General features: G+C 42.4%; 1 protein-coding gene across 1 annotated transcript; it reads left to right on the top strand.

Annotated features, from left to right (window-relative positions):
- Positions 1 to 3,618: 3,618 nt before the first annotated feature.
- On the top strand, positions 3,619 to 23,603 carry LOC306778186 (cyclic nucleotide-gated channel beta-1; the record flags this gene model as incomplete). The annotated part of the gene is made up of 35 exons (XM_079269615.1): positions 3,619 to 3,755; positions 3,882 to 3,991; positions 4,315 to 4,330; positions 4,410 to 4,509; positions 5,190 to 5,214; positions 5,417 to 5,501; positions 5,756 to 5,862; positions 6,082 to 6,145; positions 6,444 to 6,519; positions 6,689 to 6,713; positions 8,482 to 8,776; positions 9,300 to 9,452; positions 9,561 to 9,614; positions 11,942 to 11,994; positions 12,197 to 12,399; positions 12,667 to 12,697; positions 14,684 to 14,894; positions 15,112 to 15,126; positions 16,554 to 16,589; positions 16,975 to 17,073; positions 17,313 to 17,467; positions 18,352 to 18,579; positions 19,229 to 19,437; positions 19,727 to 19,777; positions 19,901 to 19,987; positions 20,261 to 20,325; positions 20,929 to 21,051; positions 21,331 to 21,472; positions 21,638 to 21,797; positions 21,889 to 21,986; positions 22,145 to 22,228; positions 22,368 to 22,486; positions 22,763 to 22,909; positions 23,039 to 23,237; positions 23,334 to 23,603. 35 exons carry the CDS (start codon positions 3,619 to 3,621, stop codon positions 23,601 to 23,603), a joined length of 4,032 nt encoding a protein of 1,343 aa, XP_079125741.1.
- Between the last annotated feature and the right edge of the window lie 1,828 nt (positions 23,604 to 25,431).

The following is a 25,431-nucleotide window of genomic DNA, read 5'->3' as shown; positions in this document are numbered from 1 at the left end:
GATAGATTCTGTTATCCTTCATGTTCGAGAACATTTCATGTGCGTGTACTGTACCGAAAATAATGTTTCATTTGTTTCAGCAGTACAGTTTAATGCTTTCGGGCTTCAACATATTTCAGACAGGTAGTCTCCCATTTCTGTACTTTCAGCAATGTTTGTGCAATTCATTTCAGCTTTCAGCATTCCAACGCATTTTCAGCAGGAAATGCATTTTCTAGTTGTACTTGTTCAGTGATTTCCATTGAATACGACTTAATAATCCATTTCAATCGTTTTTAAAAACAGTTCATATATTTAATAGAGAAATAGTAAAGAATCCGACTACATATCCCACCAATAAACATATATAATGTATGTAAGCGTGTGTGTGTGTGTGTGTGTGTGTGTGTGTGTGTGTGTGTGTCTTTATGTCAGAGGTAATCAGGATTAGCTTCCATCACAGTTCATCCACTACAGCTTTACCTCCGCATCTGCTTTCTCTTTCATCTATTCTCTGTTTTTCTTTCTTGATGGCAATTCTCTCTCCTGACACCATTGCAGTTCATTGTTTATTTTAATCTACAATAAATGAAATAGTGCAAACGACTTTGGTTTCCTGAGAAGTTTACTCAGAATTAGAAACAGTTGTTCAGTTTCCACACATTTACCTTAACTCTCTTCCTTTCCCAGAAGTGTTCAAACTGCCCCTGTCCCGTAACAATAACGTCTTGTGTCTTATCCAGATTTCCAATTCGGATTGAGGCCGCTATGGTGGTGCCCGTAGGAGCTGCCATATTCCAGTCATGGGCCAAGGGTCTGTGTCATCGACCTGCTCTCCCAGCTTATCCCCTGCTGAGCTGATAATGGGATCTTTACCTGTCTGTCTGTCAAACGTGTGTCCACATGTATAATTTACCCTGACTGATGCTTACACAGGTTGTTTGTTTGGAACCCCATAAGCCTTTCCTTCAAAGCAGCTATTCTTTCACTGTTACAGTTCTACCTTTGACTTCAAATGTGTCACATCCTGTTACCAGACCATGGGCAGTCCTGGATCCTAAATATGATAACGCATCATGTCATTCATCCCCATCCTCTCCATCTTTATCTTGATTTCTAATCCTTATTTCTTCCCCTCATCCCCAATACTGTTTGTCTCCCTAATGCAAATTAGAAAATTAGCGTGTTAGTGTTAGCATTTAGCTCAAAGCACTGCTGTACAGCCTGAAGGAGCAGCTATAGCATGGATGTAGTATCTAAACCATTTTTTAAAATCTTAATCTGAGAAGTAATTATAGCTGTCAAATAAGTGTAGTTCCATTTAAAAAAGAATTCCCTTGGTATTGTAGTGGAGACTGAAATAACATTACTCAGGTAAACTACCTCAAAAGTGTACGCACAGTATGATAGTAAGGTTAATTGGGCTTCGTGACTTTTCACCTGCTGTTAAATGTCTGACGCCATATTGGAGACACGGTTGGCTACACTTTCAAAAATAGAAGAAACACTCTGTGTAGTCTTGTCTGATAGGGTGGCGGTCTTCATAGGGCTGTAGGGACAAGAGAGGAAATAAAGCATCAGCCGGCCCTGGTCAGACCCTGAGCCTTTCTAATAAGCTTTACCTTCCTCTGTCTCCTCTGGACTGCTATTTAGTCAAAAGGTTTATGTAGCTCATTGCTGCTCAGTCGGCAAGTGGCCCTGCGTCAGTTGCTGGGGATAAAAGTATAATCGGGATGTGATGGGAGATGATAGGGAACAGAGATGACATGGTGGAGGAGGGGACTCTGGCTGCCACATGTTCTGTACCAAGTGCTCTGTGCATAGTAAAACACATTATCTCCTTTTTGAGACAGTATACATCCCAAACAGTTATTTTCTTTGGTAGAGAAACTGAATGTAACATGTTGATTACAAACTACAAATCATGATCCAGATGAAAACACACGGGTCGTGGTCTGTAACTGGATGAAAAGGGTTCACTTCCTATCTCGAATCCCTGGACTCTGTGGACCCCACTTGTTGCTTGTGGCTGTTATTCAGTTGTGGGGGGGTAGACAACAGTTTCTAGGTTACAGGGATGGTGTCCTGGCGATACGTTTCTCCACTGTTAATCTGCGATGGCTCACAGTCGAGGATTGTGCCTTGACCTTCAGGTTGTGCTGGGTAATCCCGTTAGCCCCAGGCAGCCACTGTGGAAATCCCAGCAGGCCTGTGCTGGCTGTGCCGCACTCTGGATCTCTACGCCACCGGCATGCAGAACCACCTGTAGACACGCAGGTAAGACAAGCAAGTCTTTGTCATTCTGTACAGGGAACAGATGGATTACTTGGGTGGTGAAATGAATATCCGACTGCTGATTTGACTTGCTTGCTGTGATGACCCGTGTCTTGGTGAAGTTGCTGAGTGTTTATATCATCATAAATGTTGATGTGATTAGATGTTGTCTTACAGCTTCTGATTTGCTTTTGTCAAAGTCTGTACTGCCAAGTTCTATCTGAGGACAGAGAGGCTTAAATGCACAAATCTATCCTAAATTAAAGACACAATCCGTGGGCAAGGAATGATATCCATGGGGTGTCTTCCACTGATTTATTCTCTTGTGTGAAGAGGACGTATGTCAGGAGTTGATCCAGGCCTTAAACAGCGAAGAAGGCTGTAGATTAGTTGGGGGACAGAGCTGCAGTATTTAATCCAATGCAACAAATTTGGGATCATGCCAGAGAATGCACGTCATGCACGTTTTTTTCTCCGACAGCCGTCCTGGTTGCCCTCGACCTGTCTGCTGTGGTCAGTTAGCAGGAAATCTTGCAGTTTCAGCGGCTCTTTGCTGAAGTGGATTATCTCAACAGGTTGATAAACTGTCACACCGGATACTACGCACATTTGAGATTAAGTCAGACAAGTGGCAGTCATGCTGGCTCTGTAAATCTATCTTTATAAATTTATTGAATCAGTCCACTGGGCCAGTGGACATTTCTTTTCCCTGTACATTTGTGACCCTCTGTCACCTGTGGACGCTGATGGTAAAGTAGTTCACCTCTGCCCCTCTACCTTTGGGTCTTCTCTGAGTTCATTTGCTGGTTGAAAAAGAAAGTGTACATTGCACATTGCAAACTAATTTATATAAAATATAAAAGCCCAAATTTCAAAGGATTCTCTGATACATAATCCAGACACCACGTAGGCACACACCATTGTACACGTTTGTAAATGTGCCTGATGAGAAACTAAAGACAGCTTTTATAATAATAATAATAATAATACATTTTATTTGTATCGCGCTTTAAAAGGTACTCAAAGACGCTTTACATGGTAAAAACAGGCAAGGAACAGCACAAAGAAAACCTTTATGATTAAAGGAATATTCACGACCATAGAGAGAGAAATTTCAGAGATGAAGCAGGTAAAACATCCTTCACTAGAGCACATTAGCTCCAGTTAAGGGTTTCTGTGGTTGACAGATTAAGTGGCTGCTTTCATGAAGACATTAGGACTTTATGTCTTAATGTGTTCATCATTAATGTCAGCATTAATCATTTTAATGCTGATCAATTATTATGAATTTATCAGCATTATCATCAGCATTATCAACGATGTTTGATAGGCTGACTGTGTGTGTGTGTGTGTGTGTTCAACAGGATGTTTAACTGGGTGGTGAAAGTGGTCCCCCAACTCCCTGAAGCTCCCAGAACAGATGACGCTGCCAAGACCCCCGTTACTTATTCCACAGAGAAGCGTCCTCCACAGAAGAACACAGACGAGAATTCAGAGGACAGGTAAACGTTTCTTTCCAACAGTTTCTCTGTATGCTCTAATGAGTGTGTCTCTGTGTGTGTGTGTGTGTGTGTGTGTTTGTTTGTGTAAACATGCCGACTCACCGTCTTTCTTTACCTCCTCTACAGCCAGGCCCAGACTGGAGTTTTAGGCTGGCTGTCTAATGGGTTTGTCAGCGTCTTGCCTCAACCTTCTGGTTCCCCTCGACTCAGCAGGTCCAACTCTGACACCAGGGTGAGTGTGCAGGTGTTTGAGTGGACATGTAGCCTATTCAGGTGGACATCGGGGCTTCTCCTTATTATCCTGTGAGAAGACATGTATGTAGGCTTGTGAAGGATCACACTGATAAACTGATTAGGCCAAAATGGCCAATATTTGGCTTTTGTCACAAATTCTGGCCATTTCATCAAAGGAACTATTACGGGAGAAGTTGCAGAATTACTATAATTGTGGATAATGGGTACAAAAACAAAAGAGGAGGAAGGGAGATTTGCAGTGAACTGTCTTTTGCCTGTACATTTTTCTCATTCTCTATTTCTTTCTTTGCCATCCCACAGTTAGGAGAGGATGGAGAAAGGTACAGTGTGTAGATAAACAGTGCATATGTGTTACTAAATACATTCTTCAAAGTTATTTACATTGGTTTATTCTTCCAGGTCTGGAGTGATGGGCTGGGTCACTCAGGGTCTGACCCAGTTGTTGCCTCAGCCTGATGACAACTACAAAGAGATTGAAAACCCTGAAGAAGTCACCAAGGTGAGACACGAGGACTTCATTATGATACAGATCACAACACCAAATCAATATCTTAACTACATTAGTGCTGCCATGAAATCAATGCCCCAAAATTTGATAAGGTTTAAGTTGATACAGGAATCTGCAGGGGGTTTAGCCAGGTTAAACTCCTCCATTAACTTCTCTGCATTTAAACCAGCCTCTTCATTCGACAACCCCCTTACCTGGATCCTCGGGACTCTGCAGGCAACACATGATCCAGTCATTTCATGGCATGTTGCCAAAAGTTAAATCTTGAAATATTTCAATTAAGGATTAATCCAGGAGAAAGTCACAGAATTTAGCTGCATAAAGGGCCCTGCTTGACCCAACTTTAACTCCACATGCTGTACTGTAGGTCATAAAAGTGTCCCATGTGTGAGGTTTATTGCTCCAATGAGCACTTTGTAGTCCACTCTGACCACAGTAGGGGAGACGCACATCTGGTCCCATTGTGTGTGGACAAACCGATTGCGGACAACCATTAACCTTTGTGGGGCTCACATTGACATTGGTTATGAAGTAAAACAGATAATGTATAATTATTTATAAATAAAATGTAATAATAATTCCCTAATGTGATCCAAGAATAATGTGAGAAATGTGAGAAAATCTTAATCTGTCGGTTTGATTTAAAGTACATTTTATCTCTTTTGTCTTAGATCCATGATGTCAAAACAATGCCAGGTATGTTGCTTGATCATTTGTCTACATGTTTTCGCGTTTTGCACAAAAGTGATGTTTGAAAGTTAAAACAATGTTAGCTTATTTTTTTCCCTTTTTTGTTATTTCTTTTGTGTTTTTTTGTATTGATTAAATATCAATAATTTACAAACCCAACTGCTGAGCTGATCTGCTGTGTGATTGGTCCGTCTGTCTGTCTGTCCAGATGTTGACCCCCTCCCACACATCCCAGTGGTGGAGATTCTGACAGATGATGAGTCGGAGGTAGAGTATTCTCAGTTCCCTTCAAAGTGAGTACAAAACACCTTTTACTCCACTTCACAGAGATAGATCTGAACCCTCACACACCAACACATAAACAGCACCTGACGTTTGATGGATTTCTTTGTCCATCAGCTAGATTTTGATCGACAATCTGAATCAAATACACACACACACACGTAGACACACATTGACACACTTACGCACGTACACACATCAATACAGGTAGTTAAAAAAACGACAGACATGTGATGGGCTAACTTTTCTTTTTTTGATGCTGCAGCGTGGTGACCTGGATAAAGCGGATGGTCCCTCAGCCAAGTTTACTGCCTCCTGGTGCTGTACCTATTGAACCATCAAGCAAGGCATCCCTTTCCTCTCTGGACAAAAGTACATACACACACTGACACACACAAACATTAATGTACATTTGTCCCAATGCACACCAGTGGGCAGAGCACAAACCTACACACTCTGGCATGGACAGTCACAACACATAACTTATACACTACCACGCTAAAATCTCTGCTGCACTTTGGATTTATTCTGACTTAATTGGATGGATTCTTGCTTTGTACGCTGAAATTCACGTCTTTCTCTTCTTTCCAGTTTTGTCTCCACCACCCGAGTCTCTCAGTGGAATCTCACTGGACACTGACAGCAAGGCCTCAGCGTAGGTTTTATCCATCACTGTCCTTTTTTATCACTCTCTTCATCCAAGACAACATGCAAGATAAAACTACACTTGCATGGAAAAACCCTTTTATTACAAATATTAGCCAGCTTGCAAAGCTTGGCCAGCTATAGAGCAAATTAAGCTTTAGACCCGAGGGTTGTAATTGGCTTAACATGTTATCCATCCATCAATCTTACAACAGTACATGGACAGCTGAGATGTCTACGCCGACAGGCTTCACTGATGTTTTCCTTGGAAAGTATTGCAGACTGTTAATAAGTTTGTCTCTTGACAGTGTGGTTGGCTGGTTCGTGTCAGGACTGGGCCTGAAGATACCTCAGCCCGCACTTCCATCCAAAGATAATGCTGCGGTAACTTTTGGAAATGAATAAATACTTCTTTCTTCCTTCTCTTCTAATTGTCTTTCAGCCCCTTCAATCTTTCCTTACCACCTATCCTTTGTGATTTCTATTGCCACTTTCATTTTTCAGCTATATTGATAGCAATTACATTTATATAATCTTTTTTTTATTTCCCCAGGGTGCAGCTGAAGTTCAACAGAAAGGTGAGTTTAAGTTTTATTTGCTTAATCCTGTAGTCAGTAGAAACCCTATGCGTGCCATTTCCTTGTCAGTATCGCTGCTCCCGAATGCCACAATTCACAGTTCAATCAAATGGATCTCACATAATGTTTGTGTTTAAGTCGCTGGAGAGTAATGCTACAACTGGAAGAAAACATATCTTTAATCATATGGGGTTCATTTTATTCAAGTCATTATTTATTTTTCCTCCATTTGAGTAAGTCCCGTGGAGCTCTAATATTTGGAAAGTGTTGTACACGTTTTCTTCCGTTGAAGCACCCTCTTGTTTTTCCCCCCATAGTTTTTGAAGAGGTGTTTTGGTCGGACGGTCGGAGCCTAACTCAGTCCCTCTTCTCCTTCTGTTTCAGGGGGGAAGGCGCTGCGAGCCCCTTGAACAGCAGGAGGAGACGACTGGGGGACGCTCTGATTCCCAGACAGACGAAACGCTAATATACATCTTGTACTGTTGGGAGAGCTACAGGTGCTGTGCAGCGTGCAGCTCAGTACAGATCTAGGCAGCTGTAAAATACCATAAGAATATCGAGATATATTCAACTCACCTTACTGTACTTTATGCAGTTTAAATTAAAAGTGTACTGTATATTCTACAGCTAATTCGATGAGTTTTTGTCTTTGGGATTTGAATTTTTACACATTTTCTGTTTGACACAGAAACATTTAGTGATGGCCATTTATTTGAAACGACTGCAGGTTTCATTCACAAAAGATTGCAGGGAGAACATTTTATGTAACTTTATTGTGCTTTAAGCTATGGCAATGTACACTTTATATTCATGTTGCCATTTTCCTCTGTCTCTCTATCTCTTAATATTGTACAACGGGAGATAAAAAAGATGATTCACTGGTCATTCATTCAGACACAAGAATAATTACAGCACGAGATCTCCAATCTTCCTCATTAACAGAAATCTGGAACGAATATTAAAATGGCAGCTATGTTCATTTATAATTGTGTTATTTTTGGACTAAAATCAATATTTACGCTTGATATTTAGAGGAAATTATATTATTAATTCATTTGTTTAAATATATAAGTCGTACTGCTAACTATTGTGCTCTTAGAAGGTTGTGTTTTGTTTGGGTCTTGATGATGTAACAGTTTGAGTCAGCTTTTCCACAGGTTTAGTTGAGGTTGCACTCACACAATGAGTGCACAATGTAAGCGTACAGCCTATTTGATCCATTTGATTGGTTTCTATATGTTGAACTGTGAAATGTGGCTTGGGGATGTGGTGTTTCAGAAGGTTTGAGTTCATTTGAAAGAACCATATTTCGTCACATTAAACATATGTTGATTGTCCTGCAGACAAGGTGGTAGAACATGTTCCTGTAATTACACGCTGTAATGTTAGGATACTACAGGACTAATAAAGATTCAATGTGAAATCATTTCATGTGGATGTCTTATCAATAACGCCCTGCATTACCTCCTGAATATTCTACATGTAAAGATGAATTCAATTAAAAAGGAAAGCTGTCGTGGATGTTTTCTGCCCTTCGTGAAAGCCCCTCACAAGTGAGCATGTTGAAATTTGAGTACAGCTGTATATACCGGTACCTGTATTATAAACACTCCTGCCTGCACTCCTTTTTAGTAAGTATAGATATATAAGTCATAATTTCATTCGTTTTCATATCGCCAAACCCAAAACCAAATCCATCACCAACATTTCCGATGTCAACCGCATGTCCCTTCTTACAAACAAATCGCTGCTCGTCACCCTCTTGCAGCTTCATCCAAACTCAAACCTGACATGGTACTAGAAGACGTGGACTCAGACAGCGAGGGCCAGCAGAAGCCTAAAGATCAGCCCACAGCTGCAGTGCCGTCCACATCACTGACTCCACCATCACCATCACCGGCAGCAAACCAACAGGAGACGCAGTCCAACCCACAGCCAGAATCGTCGGAGAGTAGGAGAAGATCTCAAGAAGACGCTGAGACCCAGACGGGCTGCTGGATGCCGTTCATCGAAAACATCAGGAAGGAGGCTGAAAGTGTTGCTATGGCTACCATGGAGGAACGGTAAGATGGGTGGAGTACAAGAGAATGGAGGTGGTCACGTCCACTGAATGTAAATGCCCCATATCAGATAACATGATAATAATTGGAAGTTAGTAAAGAGTATTTGTCTCCTAAAGAGTACCAGTCACAATACTGGACGTCATTAATGCGTCATTAATTATATCCCCCCTGATTAACTCAAAGGATTAGGAGACCAGGAGTCAAGTCTTCCACCAAACAGTAGCAATAACACAAGCTGCAACTTGTAATTCATGCCTCTTTTTAAGGGATTGCCTTGCTTTATGCTCTGATAGTCTTCCTGTCTTCCTTGAAGCAGTACATAATCAACTATGGACAGTGGTTGACACATAGTGGGAAGGCTAAACTAACCTGGTTTGGTGTTGAGGCCAGAGAATTGTTGCTGTGTGATCTGAAGTCACTGCAATAAGAAAAAAGACTCTTTCCACATCCCACTTTTCCTTTACCATTTTACAAACATTTACCGCACAGCACAATCACATCGGTGTGTCCTGTCTCTCTTTAGTCTGCTGCAGCAGCGCGTGGAGATGGTACGTATGGCTGGAGAGGTGGGGAGAGAGACAGCGGAGATGGCCATTCGACAGCTGGCCAGTGAGGGGCACTCCATTAATCTCCCACTGGGGAGTAGAGAACTGCTGCAGGAGGAGCCTGAAGCCGAGTAAGAACTTGTGTTCAATTCACAAGGTGAAGGTGTTTGTTTCAGCATTGTGTGTATTTGTGTGTATCCTTGTGAAGTGATGTGACACTGCGTGTTCCCTGTGACCAGGCTGCCAGTGGCACAAGAAGAGGAGAGCACAGTGGACCACAGGAAAGTCACAGAGTAAGAATGCATATGTGGAATCTTACCCGTCCTCAACCTCCTTGAAATCCTTCGTAGGACCCTCGAGTCACTTCGTCTTTCACCTATAGCAATTGTATTATAGTGCTACTGTGCTCCATGTTTTTTTCATACAGATATAAACTGATTTCTAAACTTAGAAACTATCCTGACGACTTTATTTCAAGAGGGAATCTTGTCTCGAGCAGCTTGTTGAAGTGATGCGACTCAGTGGTGGAAGAAGTATTCTGATGCTTTACTTTGGTAAAAGTAGCAACATCACAAAGTAAAAAAAGCATATGAGCAGCATTTATTGTTGCAACTAGGTAGAGCTGATTTACATTACTTTACATACTGTTAGGTGGTTCAAACTGTAACAATGCGTCATCTGTAATAAAATGATCATATGTTTAAATGTGCAAAGTGTCGGATAAATGTTAAGGAAGTGAAAAGTACAATATTTCCCTTTGAAATGTAGTTGAGTTGAGTAGAAAAAAAAGTAGGTAAAGTACAAGCTTGGGTGCAAGTAGCTGACATTATAGATGTACTTAAACGTACAGTGAGGCCTGCTAGCCCCAGTTCCACTGCCAGTGTTATGAGTTCAGTTCCCAGTCTGATCCAGCACATTTGGCTGTCAGGTCCCAAATCCCGTGGGTTCTCGTTATGTGATCTTCGCTGCGCGCTGCCTCAGCATCACACTACCGTGTCATAGCAACCACAGCTTCCCGTGGCAACGGCTGATTCCCCCCCCCCCCCCCCCCCCCTCCTCCTCTCCGCTTAACGGTTACCCCGGTAACGCCGCGCACCTGCTGCTGTTGTTTTCACGTCTGGAGACGCGCGCAGAGAGAATGATGGTCGGAGATGTAATGGAACATTTTGATTGTTGCTATTTTTTCTAAAATTTCTAAAATCTCCTGATGTGGTTCACACGACCTCACAGCCGAGTTCCTGCTACTTATTCGTGGACATTTTGTGTCTCGACTGCTAACGATTAACGCACGTGAATATTGACAGGGAAAGTGAGTATCTCGTGATGACATCGTGTTTAGGTGTTGGACTTACATATGTTGTGAAATGAATAACGTTGACCTGTTATTTAACCCTAACTTTATGAGGTAATTAGCGTCACAGGCCTGTCAAAGTCAGTCGTGTTATGCTGAAACATGGGATATCACTAACAAGTAGCTGACAGTCAGTAAAGTTAATGCTTCCACATTGTTCCAGCATCAAATGAAATGTGAGTCATAGGGGTGTAACGGTACGCGTATTCGTATTGAACCGTTCCGTATGAGGCTCACAGTTCGGTATGCATGACTAACCGAATACGTTTGAAAAAAAATATATATATATATATTTTTTTTCTTTTTTTTTTAAACCTTTATTTAACCAGGTAGTCCCATTGAGATTAAAAATCTCTTTTGCAATTTGTAAGTAACAATACTACATAACATTAAGGAGCAGTTTGTTTTTTATGCTTATGTGTTGCTAAGAAGACACCCCAGAAGATGAGTCACTCAGGTATAGTTCCATCATTGTTCAAAGTCAAAGAATAACTTTATGATGTTAGTTGTAATCAATAAATATATTTTAAAATCAAGTACATTTCTCTGGCATTTATAGTTTTCCACTGTATCGTACCGAACCCAACCGTGGATTTTGTGAACCGTTACACCCCTAGTGAGTCAGGATGTAACCTGTGCTTTGTGTTTCACCGTCTGCTGTTTGTAACCGTTATTCAGTAAAGAATAAGTGAGCAGAGGACAACATTTATTTGAAAAGCATTTACATTCTGCCTTCTATAACCATCGTAAGTGCAGTCTATAAAATACAAGTAATAATAATAATATTTATAATGTGTGCTACTACTGCAGATAATAAAAACAAGGAGTGTAAATAATAATATCATGTTATTTCTGCAGCCACAGGTCTTGAAGCCCAGTTTTACAGAATTGGGCTACCTGTGTTTTCTTTACACACACTTTTTTGTGCCACATCAAACTTCCATGTTTCCAATCCTCAAAACTGCTGAAATGTGATTTAACCTCTCTAAATACAGCCACACATTTTCAGAATGTGCAAACAAGATTCAATGAGACTGAAAAGTCTGTCTGTGTTTGCAAATGTTGTTTTACTTTCCAAAATAGCTGAAAGTGTAACATGTAAATTCTGTATTCACTTTCCCCCTAGAAATACCAGCATTTTCATCCTCACTGCAGTCCTTATTTAATGAACCAATTTCCTGAACTCAGTGGGCTCAATGTGGGGAACCCTACCAGACACAGTGAAACATGATTTATCCAACTCTTTTTGTCACCTGTCCTGTCCTGCAGAACAGAACAGAGCCTTCCTGAGGAGACTGAGGAACCTATCAACGAGGAACCAGGTGGAGAATCCATTCTTTTTCATTTGAATTAGATTGTAGAAAAGAGTCACAAAGTAGCATGCCATACTTCAAGCAGAGACTTTTCTTTTTTAATAATATCTCTAAACTCTTTTTAACCCCTGCATCTTATATGTTTGTGACTGTTGGGTTCTCTGATTAAATCTTAAATCTGTTGAAATCTACAATTAAAACAAAAATGTAGAGCCGCAAGAGGAAGCAGAGCCACAGCAGACCTCCCTCTCTCCACCTCCAAGACCTGAACCAGTTAACATCTCTGAGCCAGAGCCTGAACCAGAACCAGAACCAGAGACCAATACCCAGGAAGCCAACTCAGAAGCTGAGCCTGTAACGCAGCAGCCGCAGAAAGCAAAGGAAGGCGGTCAAAGCACTGACGCTGACAAAAAGGTAACATCCACGAGTTTAACATGCACGGGGATGAATGTTTCACCTCATGACCCATGTGGCTCTCATACACGTGACACATTTAATTTGACCTCCTGCACTGCCTGACCTTATTGTGGAATATCATTTTCATACATAAATTCTTTTTTTTTTGTCCCCACTGGCCTATTTTTAATTTTTTTTTCCAATCCACATTATGTCATATCTGACCCCAGCTGATGCTCACCACTCCCCTGCCATTCATTCATATGCGTTGTGTTTCTTTTGTAGGAGGAGGAAGCTACTGGGGACGACTGTGGTGGTATGTACTATTCTATTTTGTGATGTTTTTTGTTTTATATATGACTGCGGTTAGAGCTGCTGTATTACTGCTCTAATCAGCAGTCTCATTCCTGTATTTCTGACTCGTCGGTTGTGTTTAACTCACATGCTGCTGTTTTACGTGCATGTCTACATCCAGACTACTCCTACGATGTGGATTTCATTGCTGTTAGAGTACATGTTGCCTGGTGATTGTAGGCCATGGTCACTATAGATCTTCTTGTCTAGAAGAAGTCTGACTTCGTCCTTCAGACTGACTGCGCTGCTGTCTGCCTGTCTACTGAGGCCATCTCCCACCTTGCTTAAATCCTGGCTGACTGTATATCTGCCTATCTACCTGTCTCCTCTGTAGCTCCCGTCAGCTGTGATGCATTTAAGAGCTGCCTGATGCGCATTCCTCACACCTCCGAGTGCCTCGGCAGCATCAACGCTTTCTTCAAAGAGAACGGCATCTCCATTCCCAAAATACCCTCCATGCCTAAGCTACCCACTCAGCTCTCTGATGTTACCACGCTCTTACCCACCCTCCCCCCTGAATTGCTCCAAGGGCTCTCCCAGATCTGACTCACGCAGATCCCCCGAATTATCACCCAGACTGTGACTGAGTTATTGCCCAAAACCTCAGAGGGTTCAGTCGGCCTTCGTCTTCCCGAGAGCCTTTCAAACATCCTGCAGAAGCTCTCCCAGTTTCCCAGCCAAGCGCAGCAGTACTTCCTCAACGTCCAGAAGCGCCTCAACAGCCTTATGCCTCAAGATGCCTAAGAAACAACAACAACAACAGCAAAAACAGAAGCAAGACAATAATCAGCAAGATGTTAGACTGAACCGGCTTGTCCGACACTCCCCTCTCCCTCCTCCCCACCATCCGCAGCTCAGTTCCCGCTCCCCGTCTCCATCCTCCCCCAATGGTAGCGCCCTCGAATTGCCCAACGTCCCGTCCTACCCACGCCTGCCACCAATTGTCAGCCCCCCATCAAAGCAGCTCAACTCAGCGTCCCGCCAGCTGTCAGGTCTCTCTAACCCGGCGTTCTTCATTGAAGATGACTCAGACATTTCAGCATTGAGACCCACAGGTGACTCTGCAGGAGTGGAAAGTTGAATGAATCTCACGATGGAACACATCGTGAGATTCCTTGTAGATACCTGAACTCAGCCAAAAGAAGTAAACAGTTGCCTCTATACTTTTGATTTTAGAAGCTAGTTCATGCTCTAAAATTGAAAGTGATTAAAAGTGAAACTTATTGCCCCTAAACCATAACAAAGACATTTGCAAACAGTTAATGATCAACTGGGTTCAGATGTCATGACAAATTCACTGAAGGTGTGTTCAGGATTAAGAGCACGCTGTCAGGGATACAAGAGTAGCGGTTCTGTGTTGTGGTGGACTTTTGTATGTTCATGTGTCGTCTCGTTCTGTCATTTCTCAAGTAAGCTCAGGCAGGGTGTGAATAAAGCAGCACAATTCATTTGGTTGCCATTCGGTGAACATGCAACATCCTCAAACTATTCCACTATTTTGGAGAAAAAAGGGATTTCCGAAATGTTTAAAATGTATACTATGACTGCCCTCCATTTCCATATATCTTTGATAAAGTCTGTAGCAAACCGTAAACAACGCACCAGAGGAGGCGGCATACTGACTGCGGACGTTTTTATTCATTGAAAACGACAGAATTGTGCCAGTGTACCGTGAGCCTGATGAGCGAGACTGAATAGCTTGCCAGATGAGTAAGCCAGTCCTCTGAGCTATCAGGGCGCTCTTATACATGGCCTAGTTCACAGGTGGATCCTCTTGCATTCGCCCTCTGCCTCTCGCTCACACTGTCCTGCCCCGCCGCTGCTTGTAACTGTGACGTGCTTTGCCCCTGGCAGTGCTGTAAGACGGTCCTAGTTGTCCTAAATACACACACACTTCATTTGCAATGCTCTTTAATCATTAACAAAACATGTTTTTCAACCTCTCCAGAGAGCTCTAGCCTCAGCCTTCGTCCAGCTGTCAATGTAGAGGATGTCGACTCGGACCAAGAGAAAGGAGGGGAAGGAGGAGGAGGAGGAGGAGGAGGAGGAGAAGGAGGAGGAGGGGAGGAACAGAGCAATATCCCCCAAATCCTCACCCCTCAGGACCCCAAACTCACAACCCTCGCTGTCCCTGTGACCCCCTCCGGAGGTCGTCAAAGGTAGGAAATACTGCCACTAGTGGTTTATGTAATTTGCTATTAGGACAGCACCTGTTTTACCAAGAGGTTCATGCTGTGTATTAACACCAGTGGGGGGGGTCATTTTGTTATATTGTAGGAGACTGAGAGGCTGAGTTTAGGTTTTAAAAACAGTTTATCAGGGTGTGCATTACACTATTTGTAATCTTTTCCTCTCTCCTCATGCTTTCGTCCACAGTAAAGGAGATAAAGAGTAAGAAAGCTGCATGGGTCGTTTGAGTTGTAGCGCTTGCAATCGTCTTTCAACAGTCATCATTCTTTTTCTCCAGTGAAACCACACATATAGCTTACATGCATTCAAGAGAGAAATCCAAAATGACATCACTAGAATATGTTTTTTGGGTTATGTGATGGTGCAATCTTCGTTGTTGGCAAGTGGAGGCTTTTCAACCAAAATGAGATTAGATTGAATGTTAGTAGATTTGAGAAGATTATAGATGACTAAACATTTGCTTACAAAATACAAACAATTCCAGTGATAGAATTATGTTTTATCATCATTTATGGTTTTAATTAATCATTTTGGGGTGAAATTCTTCATGTGTTCCCTCTGCTTAGTGCTGTTTGAAGTGGATCTACTGCCCTCTACTGTCTGTTGTACAGTCTGGATGTCAGTGTCCTGCAGAAACCTTGTGTGTTGCTTACGAATATCGGAAATATCTTTCTATTTGGTCCCACGGTTGTGAAAATTCTTTTGCACCGAACAACAGTGAGAACTGCCAAAATGGCAGACACAAGCAAAGCAGCACATACTGTTTATGCAGAACACAGTCTGTCATGTGAATCATGGTGGAGCTGAATTGTTTGTGTTGTTTTGTGTTGTGATTTTCTCGACACTTTTGCATGAATTTCACAGATCTTTGTTGTGTGGATAATGTCATAACATAGCAGAAGTCAATAAATGGATGCATCACAATCTTCCACTTGTATCATCACTCTGTCACCTATGGATGGATTACTGAACGGGCCTACCAGGTAGGGGCCCAAAATGTCAGAGGTCCTGACTCAAAATGGCGCTGAAAAAATAAGAAAACACAAATAGAAAGCGGCTCAATGACCACAAACGTACACAAAACAGCTACAAATTAAACAAAATGACTACAGAGATGCAAAACATCCACCAAGAAACATAAAACGGAGAAAAATGGATGCAAAACCGACACAAAAAGATGGAAAACAATCACAGAGATGCAAAATGACTACGAAGAGGCGTAACACAATCACAAAAAGATACAAAACAATCAGAGATGTAAATTGATCTCAAAGAAATGCAAAATTACCAAAATAGACACAAAACAATCACAGAGACGCAAAACTGCTCAAATTAGATGCAAAACGACTGCAACGGGACGTGAAATGACTCAAATACTCTTTGAGTTTGGATGTCTTGTTCCTGTGCAGACAGGCTGAAGGGCCCTGACATGTCTGAGCCCATTGTCTCATAATCCATCCATGCCTGTAGAATACTGCAGGTTATTATCTTCACTTGTCATCTGTTTCTTGGAATAATATCATGCCTTCCCTGGCACACACTCCATACCCCCCCCCCCCCCATCTCTCTCTCTCTCTCTCTCTCTCCCCCCCGATCCCTTTTTCTGAAACACACACTCTCCCTGACAGTAGTGGAAGGCATCGCCGGTCTATCTGGACAAAGATGTAAGACATCAACCCTTGTTAAATACTGTATTGACTCATGTAGTATCCATCTGTCTCTGTATTCACACACCGTGCTGCCCAGTCATGGATACATAGTGGATATAAACTCCATAGCCTTTCATGAATCCAGTCCTTGCTCATTATTTTTGCATTCCTCACAATCATGACTACAGAGTGAGCACGAAAGGCAGAACTCAACTTATAGTGTATGTAAATAATTTGATTCTGTGTCTTATTGACCTTTACACAAACTGCTTAACAGAATGTTTCGTAAAGCCACACCGCCGTGGATTTCAGTTTGACAAAAGGGCAGCAATAATAAAGTTAGGCAGCACTGTCTCGAAGTTGAACCAACGATGTTGCCGTGTCTACTTAACGTAAACAGTAGGACCCTTCAATCCCAAAGTGAAGATGATGATGATGAAGGAGGCATGCCAGTCAGAGCCTGGCCCAGCCAGTCCAGCCTGCACAATTCAGATGACATGTGAGCGCTGTGCACACACACACACACACACACACACACACACACACACACACACACACACGCACGCACACACACACACACACACACACACACACACACACACACACACACAGACACACACACACACACACACACACACACAGACAAAACCAAAATGAAGATGTATTTGGAGTTTTGGAGTGCTGACATGAGGTCATATTAATAAACATCATCATCATCTAACTTTATTTTTCTCCAAGACTGAAAGAACGTCCAGCATCTTCAGCCAGTCAGACCAGTATGGTGGTCAACGAGCGTCTTCAGGAGCTGGTCAGGATGTTTAAAGAGAGAACAGAGAAGGCCAAGGAGAAACTCATTGCGCCTGACAGCTCAGACGAAGACAGCATCATCCCCTGTGAGTTAGAATCTCTGTCCTTTCTCTATATTTCACCTCTACACACACACACACACGCACACACACTCACACTGCGCTGGTCTTTAGTGCTGCAAGGGTCATACAGTATAATGCATCCTAACATAGAACAGTGGTACGTAGATTATAGATAGTATATTTTATTTCCAGGTTTTAAGTGTCAGCCTCGTCCAGCCGAGAAAATGTCCTGTCATTTATGTCATAACCACGCCCTGGACTTCCGTCTAAACACAAAAAGTACACTTACAATATATTTGTATATAATTTCCCCATACATATAAAAATGAGTTATCACTAAATTTATAAACACAATGTGCTTTCTGGCACATCAGTTTACAGTCAGAAAAAGCAAAAGTCAGCGCAAACAATGGATTCATTTTTTTGGGCTTTTCATAACATACACATGGTGTCATTTCCAGCTGATAAGGGTGCCATGTGGGCTTAAAAGGGTTTGTGAATCAGTGATTTAGATCAGGATCATCTTAAATTAAGAATATTTTGTCAAGCCTGCTTCTAGCTACATATCCTTCATCGTACAATCGTTTACATTCAGCAACAGAGAAGGTGTGCAGATCTGTCTGTGGCCGTCAGCACCTACTGGCTGAAGTGTACAAAGTGTACATTAGTATCGGAAGGGATGATCCTCAGCATATTCCTTGTTCCTGTAACTTCTTAGGAAAAAACCTATGTTCCAGATTCACTCGAATTGTGTTGTTTTGAGCCAAGAGACACCAGTTTGTCTCTTAAGAAATGCCTGCACAGCTAACACCTTTGTGCCCTTAGTGATTGAAGCACTATGATCCGGTCTGAGATGGTAAACCTGCTTCTTCTGACCTTTTGCCCCTTCCCTTCTCTCTTCCCTTCAGCTCCTCCTCAGGCTGCCACTCCTCAGCCTGCTCCTGGAGCTCAGCCAGTGGACGAGGGAGAGAAGGAGGCACGAGCAGGTCCATCAGGAGGAGGAGGAGGAGGAGGAGGAGGAGTGGAGAGTGGGGCAGATGAGGAGCAGTCTAGCCGCTGCTGCAAGGTGAAAACTCCTCGGTGGATACGAGCTTGTATGCACTACCGCTTCCCTGCCAGCATCGACCCTTTCACCAGTGAGAACCCAGCCGAACGCCACCCGCCGCCCCCTACAGGGCCGCACTGCTCAGTGCAATCTCCTTCACTTCAACTACTCAGAAATGAATGACAAACACACAGAGTCTTATCTGGCAGCTCCTCTTTGTTCAGCCACACCGTTCTGACAACATTTCTAAAATAACACATTGATAAAAACGTATTGAGCTGTTTAATGCTCATCCAAAAGGCAACTAAAGAAACACTCAAGAATTTGTATTTGTTTCACCTGTTCTGTTAATATGCAAAGAGAATGTTAAACATTATGAGGTTTGGGTAAAGGAGATCATCTGTCATTTACCCTTTTCTCTTCCTTTTTATCCATTCACAAGGACTTTGTGAGCCAGTCCTTTCTCTATCACTTTTCTGTCTTCTTTAGTACAAATACAACTTCCAAATTATGCAAATGTTGCTTTATAATACAGATTAGATCCAGTTTATTTGTAATGCTCTTATTCTAGTTAACAGCATATAATCATGGTAGTTGGTGCTTGCGCAGTGACCACCACTTCTTCTGTGACTACTGAGTAATTCCAGCCTTTCCTTTCAGTTCTCCTATTGTCTATTTTCCCTCAATTTCTTCACCTCTCACTCCCTTCATCCTCTCATCATCTTTGTCTCTCTACTCAGACCTAATGTACGTGCTGTGGATGTTTTTGGTCTGTCTGGCGTGGAACTGGAACGCGTGGTTCATCCCAGTGCGCTCGGCCTTCCCTTACCAGACTCCAGACAACATTTATTACTGGCTGCTGACCGACTACCTGTGTGACCTCATTTACATCCTGGACATCACCATCTTCCAGCCGCGCCTGCAGTTTGTTCGTGGAGGGGACATCGTGGTGAGTAGTGACGTTAGGCCATTGCCGTGACCGAGAGCCTGCTCATAGTGGGAACCTGAAACAGGAAACACTGTGTTACAGTGAACAAAAGAGGAAACAGTCTCTGCGTTATCAACAGCTGAAGTGACATTTATCACATGAGTGTACATCATATTGATACAATGTCGTATCAGGCCTAACGTAGCTGTTTAACAAAAATTGAATACAATGTCAGTTTAAGATCATAATAAAGTTATCAACTTACCAGGATCAGAATTTATATCTGCAGTTGTTGTGTTTTTTATTACAGTGTGACAAAAAAGACATGAGAAAGAATTACATGACAACCAAACGATTCAAAGTAAGGAACCAGCGCTGAATAAAAGTACATTTTTGAGTGTGGTCGGCTTTACTTCACATATTATGCATTGAGTCAATCATGAAAGCAGTTCAGCGAGTGAGGCGGTGCCTTCTTGTTTTTCAGTTTGATGTTGCCAGTCTTGTTCCCCTGGAGATTTTCTACTTTAAAACTGGCATCAACCCTCTCCTTCGCTTACCCAGGCTGCTGAAGGTGAGGTTTATTACGGTTTAGTCAACCCTTTACAACCTGTTCCAGTATTCTGGCAACCAACACACTGAGAATCCTTCCACATAAATGTAATATGCTGCTACTCACATCAACATTACACTGATGGCATCTAAACAAAGGAAAAGTTCATTTCCAAGGCTCTGTGTGTCCGTTTTGAGAAATCAGAGTGCAATTATTCAGATTTCACTTTTTCAAATGTTTGAGAGACTATTTGAAACCAAACTCTTTAATTGTTTTTTTCTGTTCTGCCTCTAGATCAACTCCTTCATTGAGTTCAATGAACGTCTGGAGGCCATCTTGACCAAAGCCTACATCTACAGGTCAGCTGGTGCCTCGTGGTATCTCAGACTGCATTCACATCGTTCCCTCCGATGCAGTGACACAAAATGGATTGATTTCTGAAACTAAAGAGTGATGTGGGAGCCAACCCTGCGTGAATAAAAGCTGTGGTGACAAAATATGACCCTGAATACATTATATTTAGTTAATGGCAGGCAGGGATGGGGGAATGTAAGAAGAATATTTATTCAAGTCACAACACCTGACAGTGGCATAAAACATATTTAGCCCAGTTTATTGTTTCTCATATTAATCATGTTTTTCATTATTTGAGTGATTCTCAGATTTTTTTTTTGAACAATCAGAAGTGGGCCTTACGTTACAAAAGGTTGAGAGCCCTTGACTTATTAACCTTGATTTGAATGATCGACGGTTACATGATCGGTAACAGCAGCGTGACGTTGGATGCATGGGATGGTGTCGTCGCCTGATTTGGAGTGAATGCAGCCTCACTGCACTGGCAGTTCTGTCTGTGTATGCTCACGTTGTCGTCCTTCCTTTAGATTGGACTCAGATGAACAAATTACTGGTTTCTGGTGTTCAGTGTGTGCAAATGTTTTGCTCTCTCACTCTCTGTCTCTCAGGGTGATCCGCACCACCACCTATCTCTTTTACTGTCTCCACTGTAATGCCTGTCTTTACTACTGGGGCTCTGCCTACACAGGAATAGGATCAACCAAGTGGGTGTACAATGGCGAAGGCAACAGGTTGGTAGGATAAAAACAGACACACACACGCACGAGGCAACAGCTTTTGCTGTTTTTGTTTTGACGATTAGGACGGGGGTCCAGCTCACATAATGGAAAGCTCACTCTGCTCTGTGATATTTGCACAAAGGATCTACAATATATCTCCCCTGGTCTTTTCTAGTCGCTTATTTTGAGTTTAATTCTTCATTTCATTCATTTTAAAACCCATCATGTTGAACTTAGCCCTTGTCCTTGTTCTGTCTCTTTCTGATGCCTCCCGTCTTTGTCTCTGCTCAGTTACATTCGCTGTTACTACTTTGCGGTGAAGACCCTGATCACCATTGGCGGTCTGCCAGACCCCACCACCCTGTTCGAGATTGTCTTCCAACTCATCAACTACTTTGTTGGAGTCTTTGCCTTCTCGATCATGATTGGACAGGTAGCTATAGAAATGGACATGTGTGCCTTCCACATGTATTTAACCTTAAAGGCTCCAGTGTGTTATTATTTGTATTATGCACTTCATGCAGCAAAGACATTCATACGTCATAAGTGTCTCTGTGCAAGGATGGTGTTGAATGAACAAACATGTTTCGCCTCTCAGATGCGTGACGTGGTTGGTGCAGCTACAGCAGGTCAGACCTACTACCGCACATGTATGGACAACACTATCAAATACATGTCCTCCTATCGCATACCCAAAGAGGTACAGAACCGTGTCAAAACCTGGTACAACTACACCTGGCAATCACAGGGCATGCTGGGTAAGGAGAGCACTATCTGTGTCATATATATATATATCGTATACATCTGACCTGTTCAGTCATACTGTTCCTATCACCGTCCGCCTTCCAGATGAGCAGGACCTGCTCACTCAGTTGCCAGATAAAATGCGTTTGGACATTGCTGTCGACGTCAACTACTCCATTGTCAGCAAAGTCCCTCTTTTTCAGGTAGGACTTCCTAAAAACACATGTTTTGTGAGTGTCCCTTCTGAATGAAAACAGTCTTTCTGCGAGGCCCAGCTGACTTGTTAAGCTAGTGCACTAGCCATAGAGATCAACAAGAGATCACTGTTTCCTCTTCTGTTTTTTGTCCTTCCTCTTGACAGGGTTGTGACAGACAGATGCTCTTTGACATGCTGAAAAGCCTCCGCTCTGTTGTCTACCTGCCTGGGGATTATGTCTGCAAAAAGGTAAAAGGCAAACTCACTTGTGTATTGTTTGTAGAAGACAACTGTATGTGGCAACTTTTAAAAAAAAGTGTTGCTGCTTGTATTGCTCTCTGCCTCTCATCGTCTGCCTCTGCCTCTCTCTCTTTTTTCTCTTGCTCAGGGCGAGGTGGGTCGGGAGATGTACATCATAAAGGCTGGGGAGGTGCAGGTGGTTGGAGGACCGGATGGGAAGACAGTGTTTGTCACTCTCAGAGCAGGATCCGTCTTTGGAGAGATCAGGTGATTTTCACAGGTGGTGATTAGTGAAAACATCTTCTTTAAAGATGCCTACATATTTCCCACCAGTGAACAGGATTCCTTATCTATCTGAGCTGCCATCTCTGACAAATATCTCAGAACAGGAAAAAGTGTGATTTTTACAAGGTTTGGTTCTAAATCTTTTGCATGGAATCCCAAAAATGATGCTTTAAAACGTCTGACCTCTGCTTTCCTGAAATTGAAAAGTCAAGCGAGGTGGAAAATGTCATTCTCAACCATAATTTCTCTGATTGGCAGTTTGCTCGCAGTAGGCGGGGGTAACAGGCGCACGGCAAATGTAATCGCCCACGGATTTGCCAATCTCTTCATCCTCGACAAGAAAGACCTGAATGAGATCCTGGTCCACTACCCCGAGTCCAAGAAACTGCTCCGCAAGAAGGCCAGGTTAAACATCGATGAAACTCACTGTGCTCTCTGCTTTGTATATGTCCTGTACAGATCGGCTCACACAACAGCCGTGCTTCTTTGTCTGCTTGTCTGTAATTAGTACTGAATTCTGTGACTTTCTCACAGGAAGATGCTAAACAAGGGAAAGAAACCTGAGCCCAAAGAAGAGGCGAAGGATCCCCCTCAGGTCCCGGCAGCCCCTGTTAGATCAGCAACCCCCAAACTGCTGAGAGCAGCCCTGGAGATGACACAGAAATCCTCTGGACTTAAAGGAGCTCTGGCTAAAGTCAAAGCGAAGACTCGCAAGTCCATTGTCTCATTACAGGTAAATACAACGAACCCAACACATATGCACATGTGGCAGAGACAAGAAAGAGAATGTTCTTTATAGCGTAGATTCATCTCTTCTCTTCTCTTCCAGCCCTCCTTCTCCTCCTCCCTGCCTCCTCCATCCCCCACCTCCAGCTCCGGACCTGACAGGGACGTGGACACACCATCACCCGTCTCTATCAGCTCCGCAACGCTTCGCTCTACCTCCCATTGCCCCGACCACAACAACTCTGCGATGCCTCACTCTGCATCAAGGGGCCACGGTGACGCAGACGAAATGCTCGCCGCGGACCAAAGAGAGGAGGGCGTCAGCGGGGTTGAAGGGACCGAGGGGGGGAAGAGGAAAGAAAAGAAGTCGTGATAATTCTTTAAAGGACAAAGAGAGAAATTGTGTTAGTCATAGCCGTGGAGCCCACTATATCTCAAATATCATCAACATAACATTAGCTGTTGTAGGATGAGCTGTGCTAACCATTAGAAGTTCTTTCAACCTCCACACTGTGTTTATCTTCATTAATCTCATTAGATCATCGAATGTAAGAGCAAGCCACTCCTCACCTGGTTAACTCTTCAGAATTCAAGCACATCTTCATCATCTACACTGAGTTTACGTCACTGAATTCAAATGCAACTATGACGATGAGTGGATCGTGTGTGAGGTGGCATCGTTAGGCCATAACTGTGAACTTCGATCAGTCCTTTCTACAGAACTGAACGTCTTGTCTTTCCAAAATGTTTTTGCTGTTGTTGTCTGCTGACTGTTGGATTCTTTTGTAAACTTGAAATAACAATTTGCCTTAAATGTTTTGTCATTTACCTTTGTGTTTTGTTGGTGTGAGTATAGCTTGCACTGATGATGTATTTACAAGTGTAACATGACCGTATGTATTTACGGTTGTAACAACATGATCTTCTGTTCCTCCCTCATGAGATATGTTTCAAATAATGTTGACAGGTCATTGTAAAGTCATCACATATTATTGTACATAGATATCCAGTCTGTCTTTGACTGTCATAGCTTTAAGCATTATGAGCTAAAACATCACCTAGCCTCTTGTTACCTCCAGCACTGGATTTCACATGCTAATCAATGCAATCACTATATCAATACTCACTAACGTAACAATGTAGCCATCACTGTAATACCATTGTTTTGAATATTTTACAACTATAATTAACAATATTATGTTCATGTTTTCTTCTGTTTGTTTTGTAAAATAATGTAAATATATTTGTTTTTTGAAATTTAGATGAATCACACGTTCATTTAAGATCACTGCCCTGCTTTGTAGTGCTGTGACATGTACATTCATTCTAATGATGCTAAATATTTAATTTGTTCTGTAAATGTGATAAGGAGTAAGGAATGATTAGAGATTTAATGTGTTTGTGTAGATGGTTTATTTTATCGATAAAGCCTCAGAAGAAGAGCCCATAGACCAGCTAACCTATACTGCAGACAATCTGTAGACAGGATGTCAATGTTGTTTCTCCTTTGTGGTGTGTGTGTGTGTGTGTGTGTGTGTGTGGTGAGAGGGGAGAGATGTGTGTGTATTATAATGCTCTTAACATTTTGTCACAGATGTATGCCTGTCTTTTGTGAATAAATGACCTGTTTCAGCATATGTCGTCCTGATTTATGTCTGACCTGCAGTGACCCATTGAGGATCAAATAGCCTGACAAAGCAACATGACAAACTGTAAAGTTAAACCACAAACTAAAAGAGCAACAACTAAACAGGAAACTGTTCGTGATAATGTTGTTGAAGATATGATTACCAGTGCTGTTTTCTACATTCAGCTTTATAGAGACAGTGGCTTTTTTCAGTTAGTGTATTGATACGAACTAATTTGCATCAATGGTATCTCCTATAATTTACATATGCAGTATATACAGTATAAACAGTATATACAGTATATACAACTATATATATAACAGCTATCAAGTTATTGGTCATTTCTGTTTGAAGGCAAATGGTAGAAAGCCGCTACAGCCGAGACGCGAGGCGCATGAGGGGAGACCACATATCCCACAATGCTCTGCTCCTCTGACGTCAGTGTTTTCTCTGTGGTCGGGACGGAAATGTACAGCCTGTGCCGGTGGTACAGTAAAGCAAAGTAGCTTAGTGAGATGACAGCAGGCGACCAGCTCTTCACTGGCTTCCATTGATCTGATATTGGTAATTGTA

The sequence above is a fragment of the Melanostigma gelatinosum genome (genome assembly GCF_949748355.1).
Source record: "Melanostigma gelatinosum genome assembly, chromosome: 1".
NCBI lineage: Eukaryota > Metazoa > Chordata > Actinopteri > Perciformes > Zoarcidae > Melanostigma > Melanostigma gelatinosum.
Note: the sequence above shows the minus strand (reverse complement) of the source record. Positions and strands in the feature narration are given on the sequence as shown.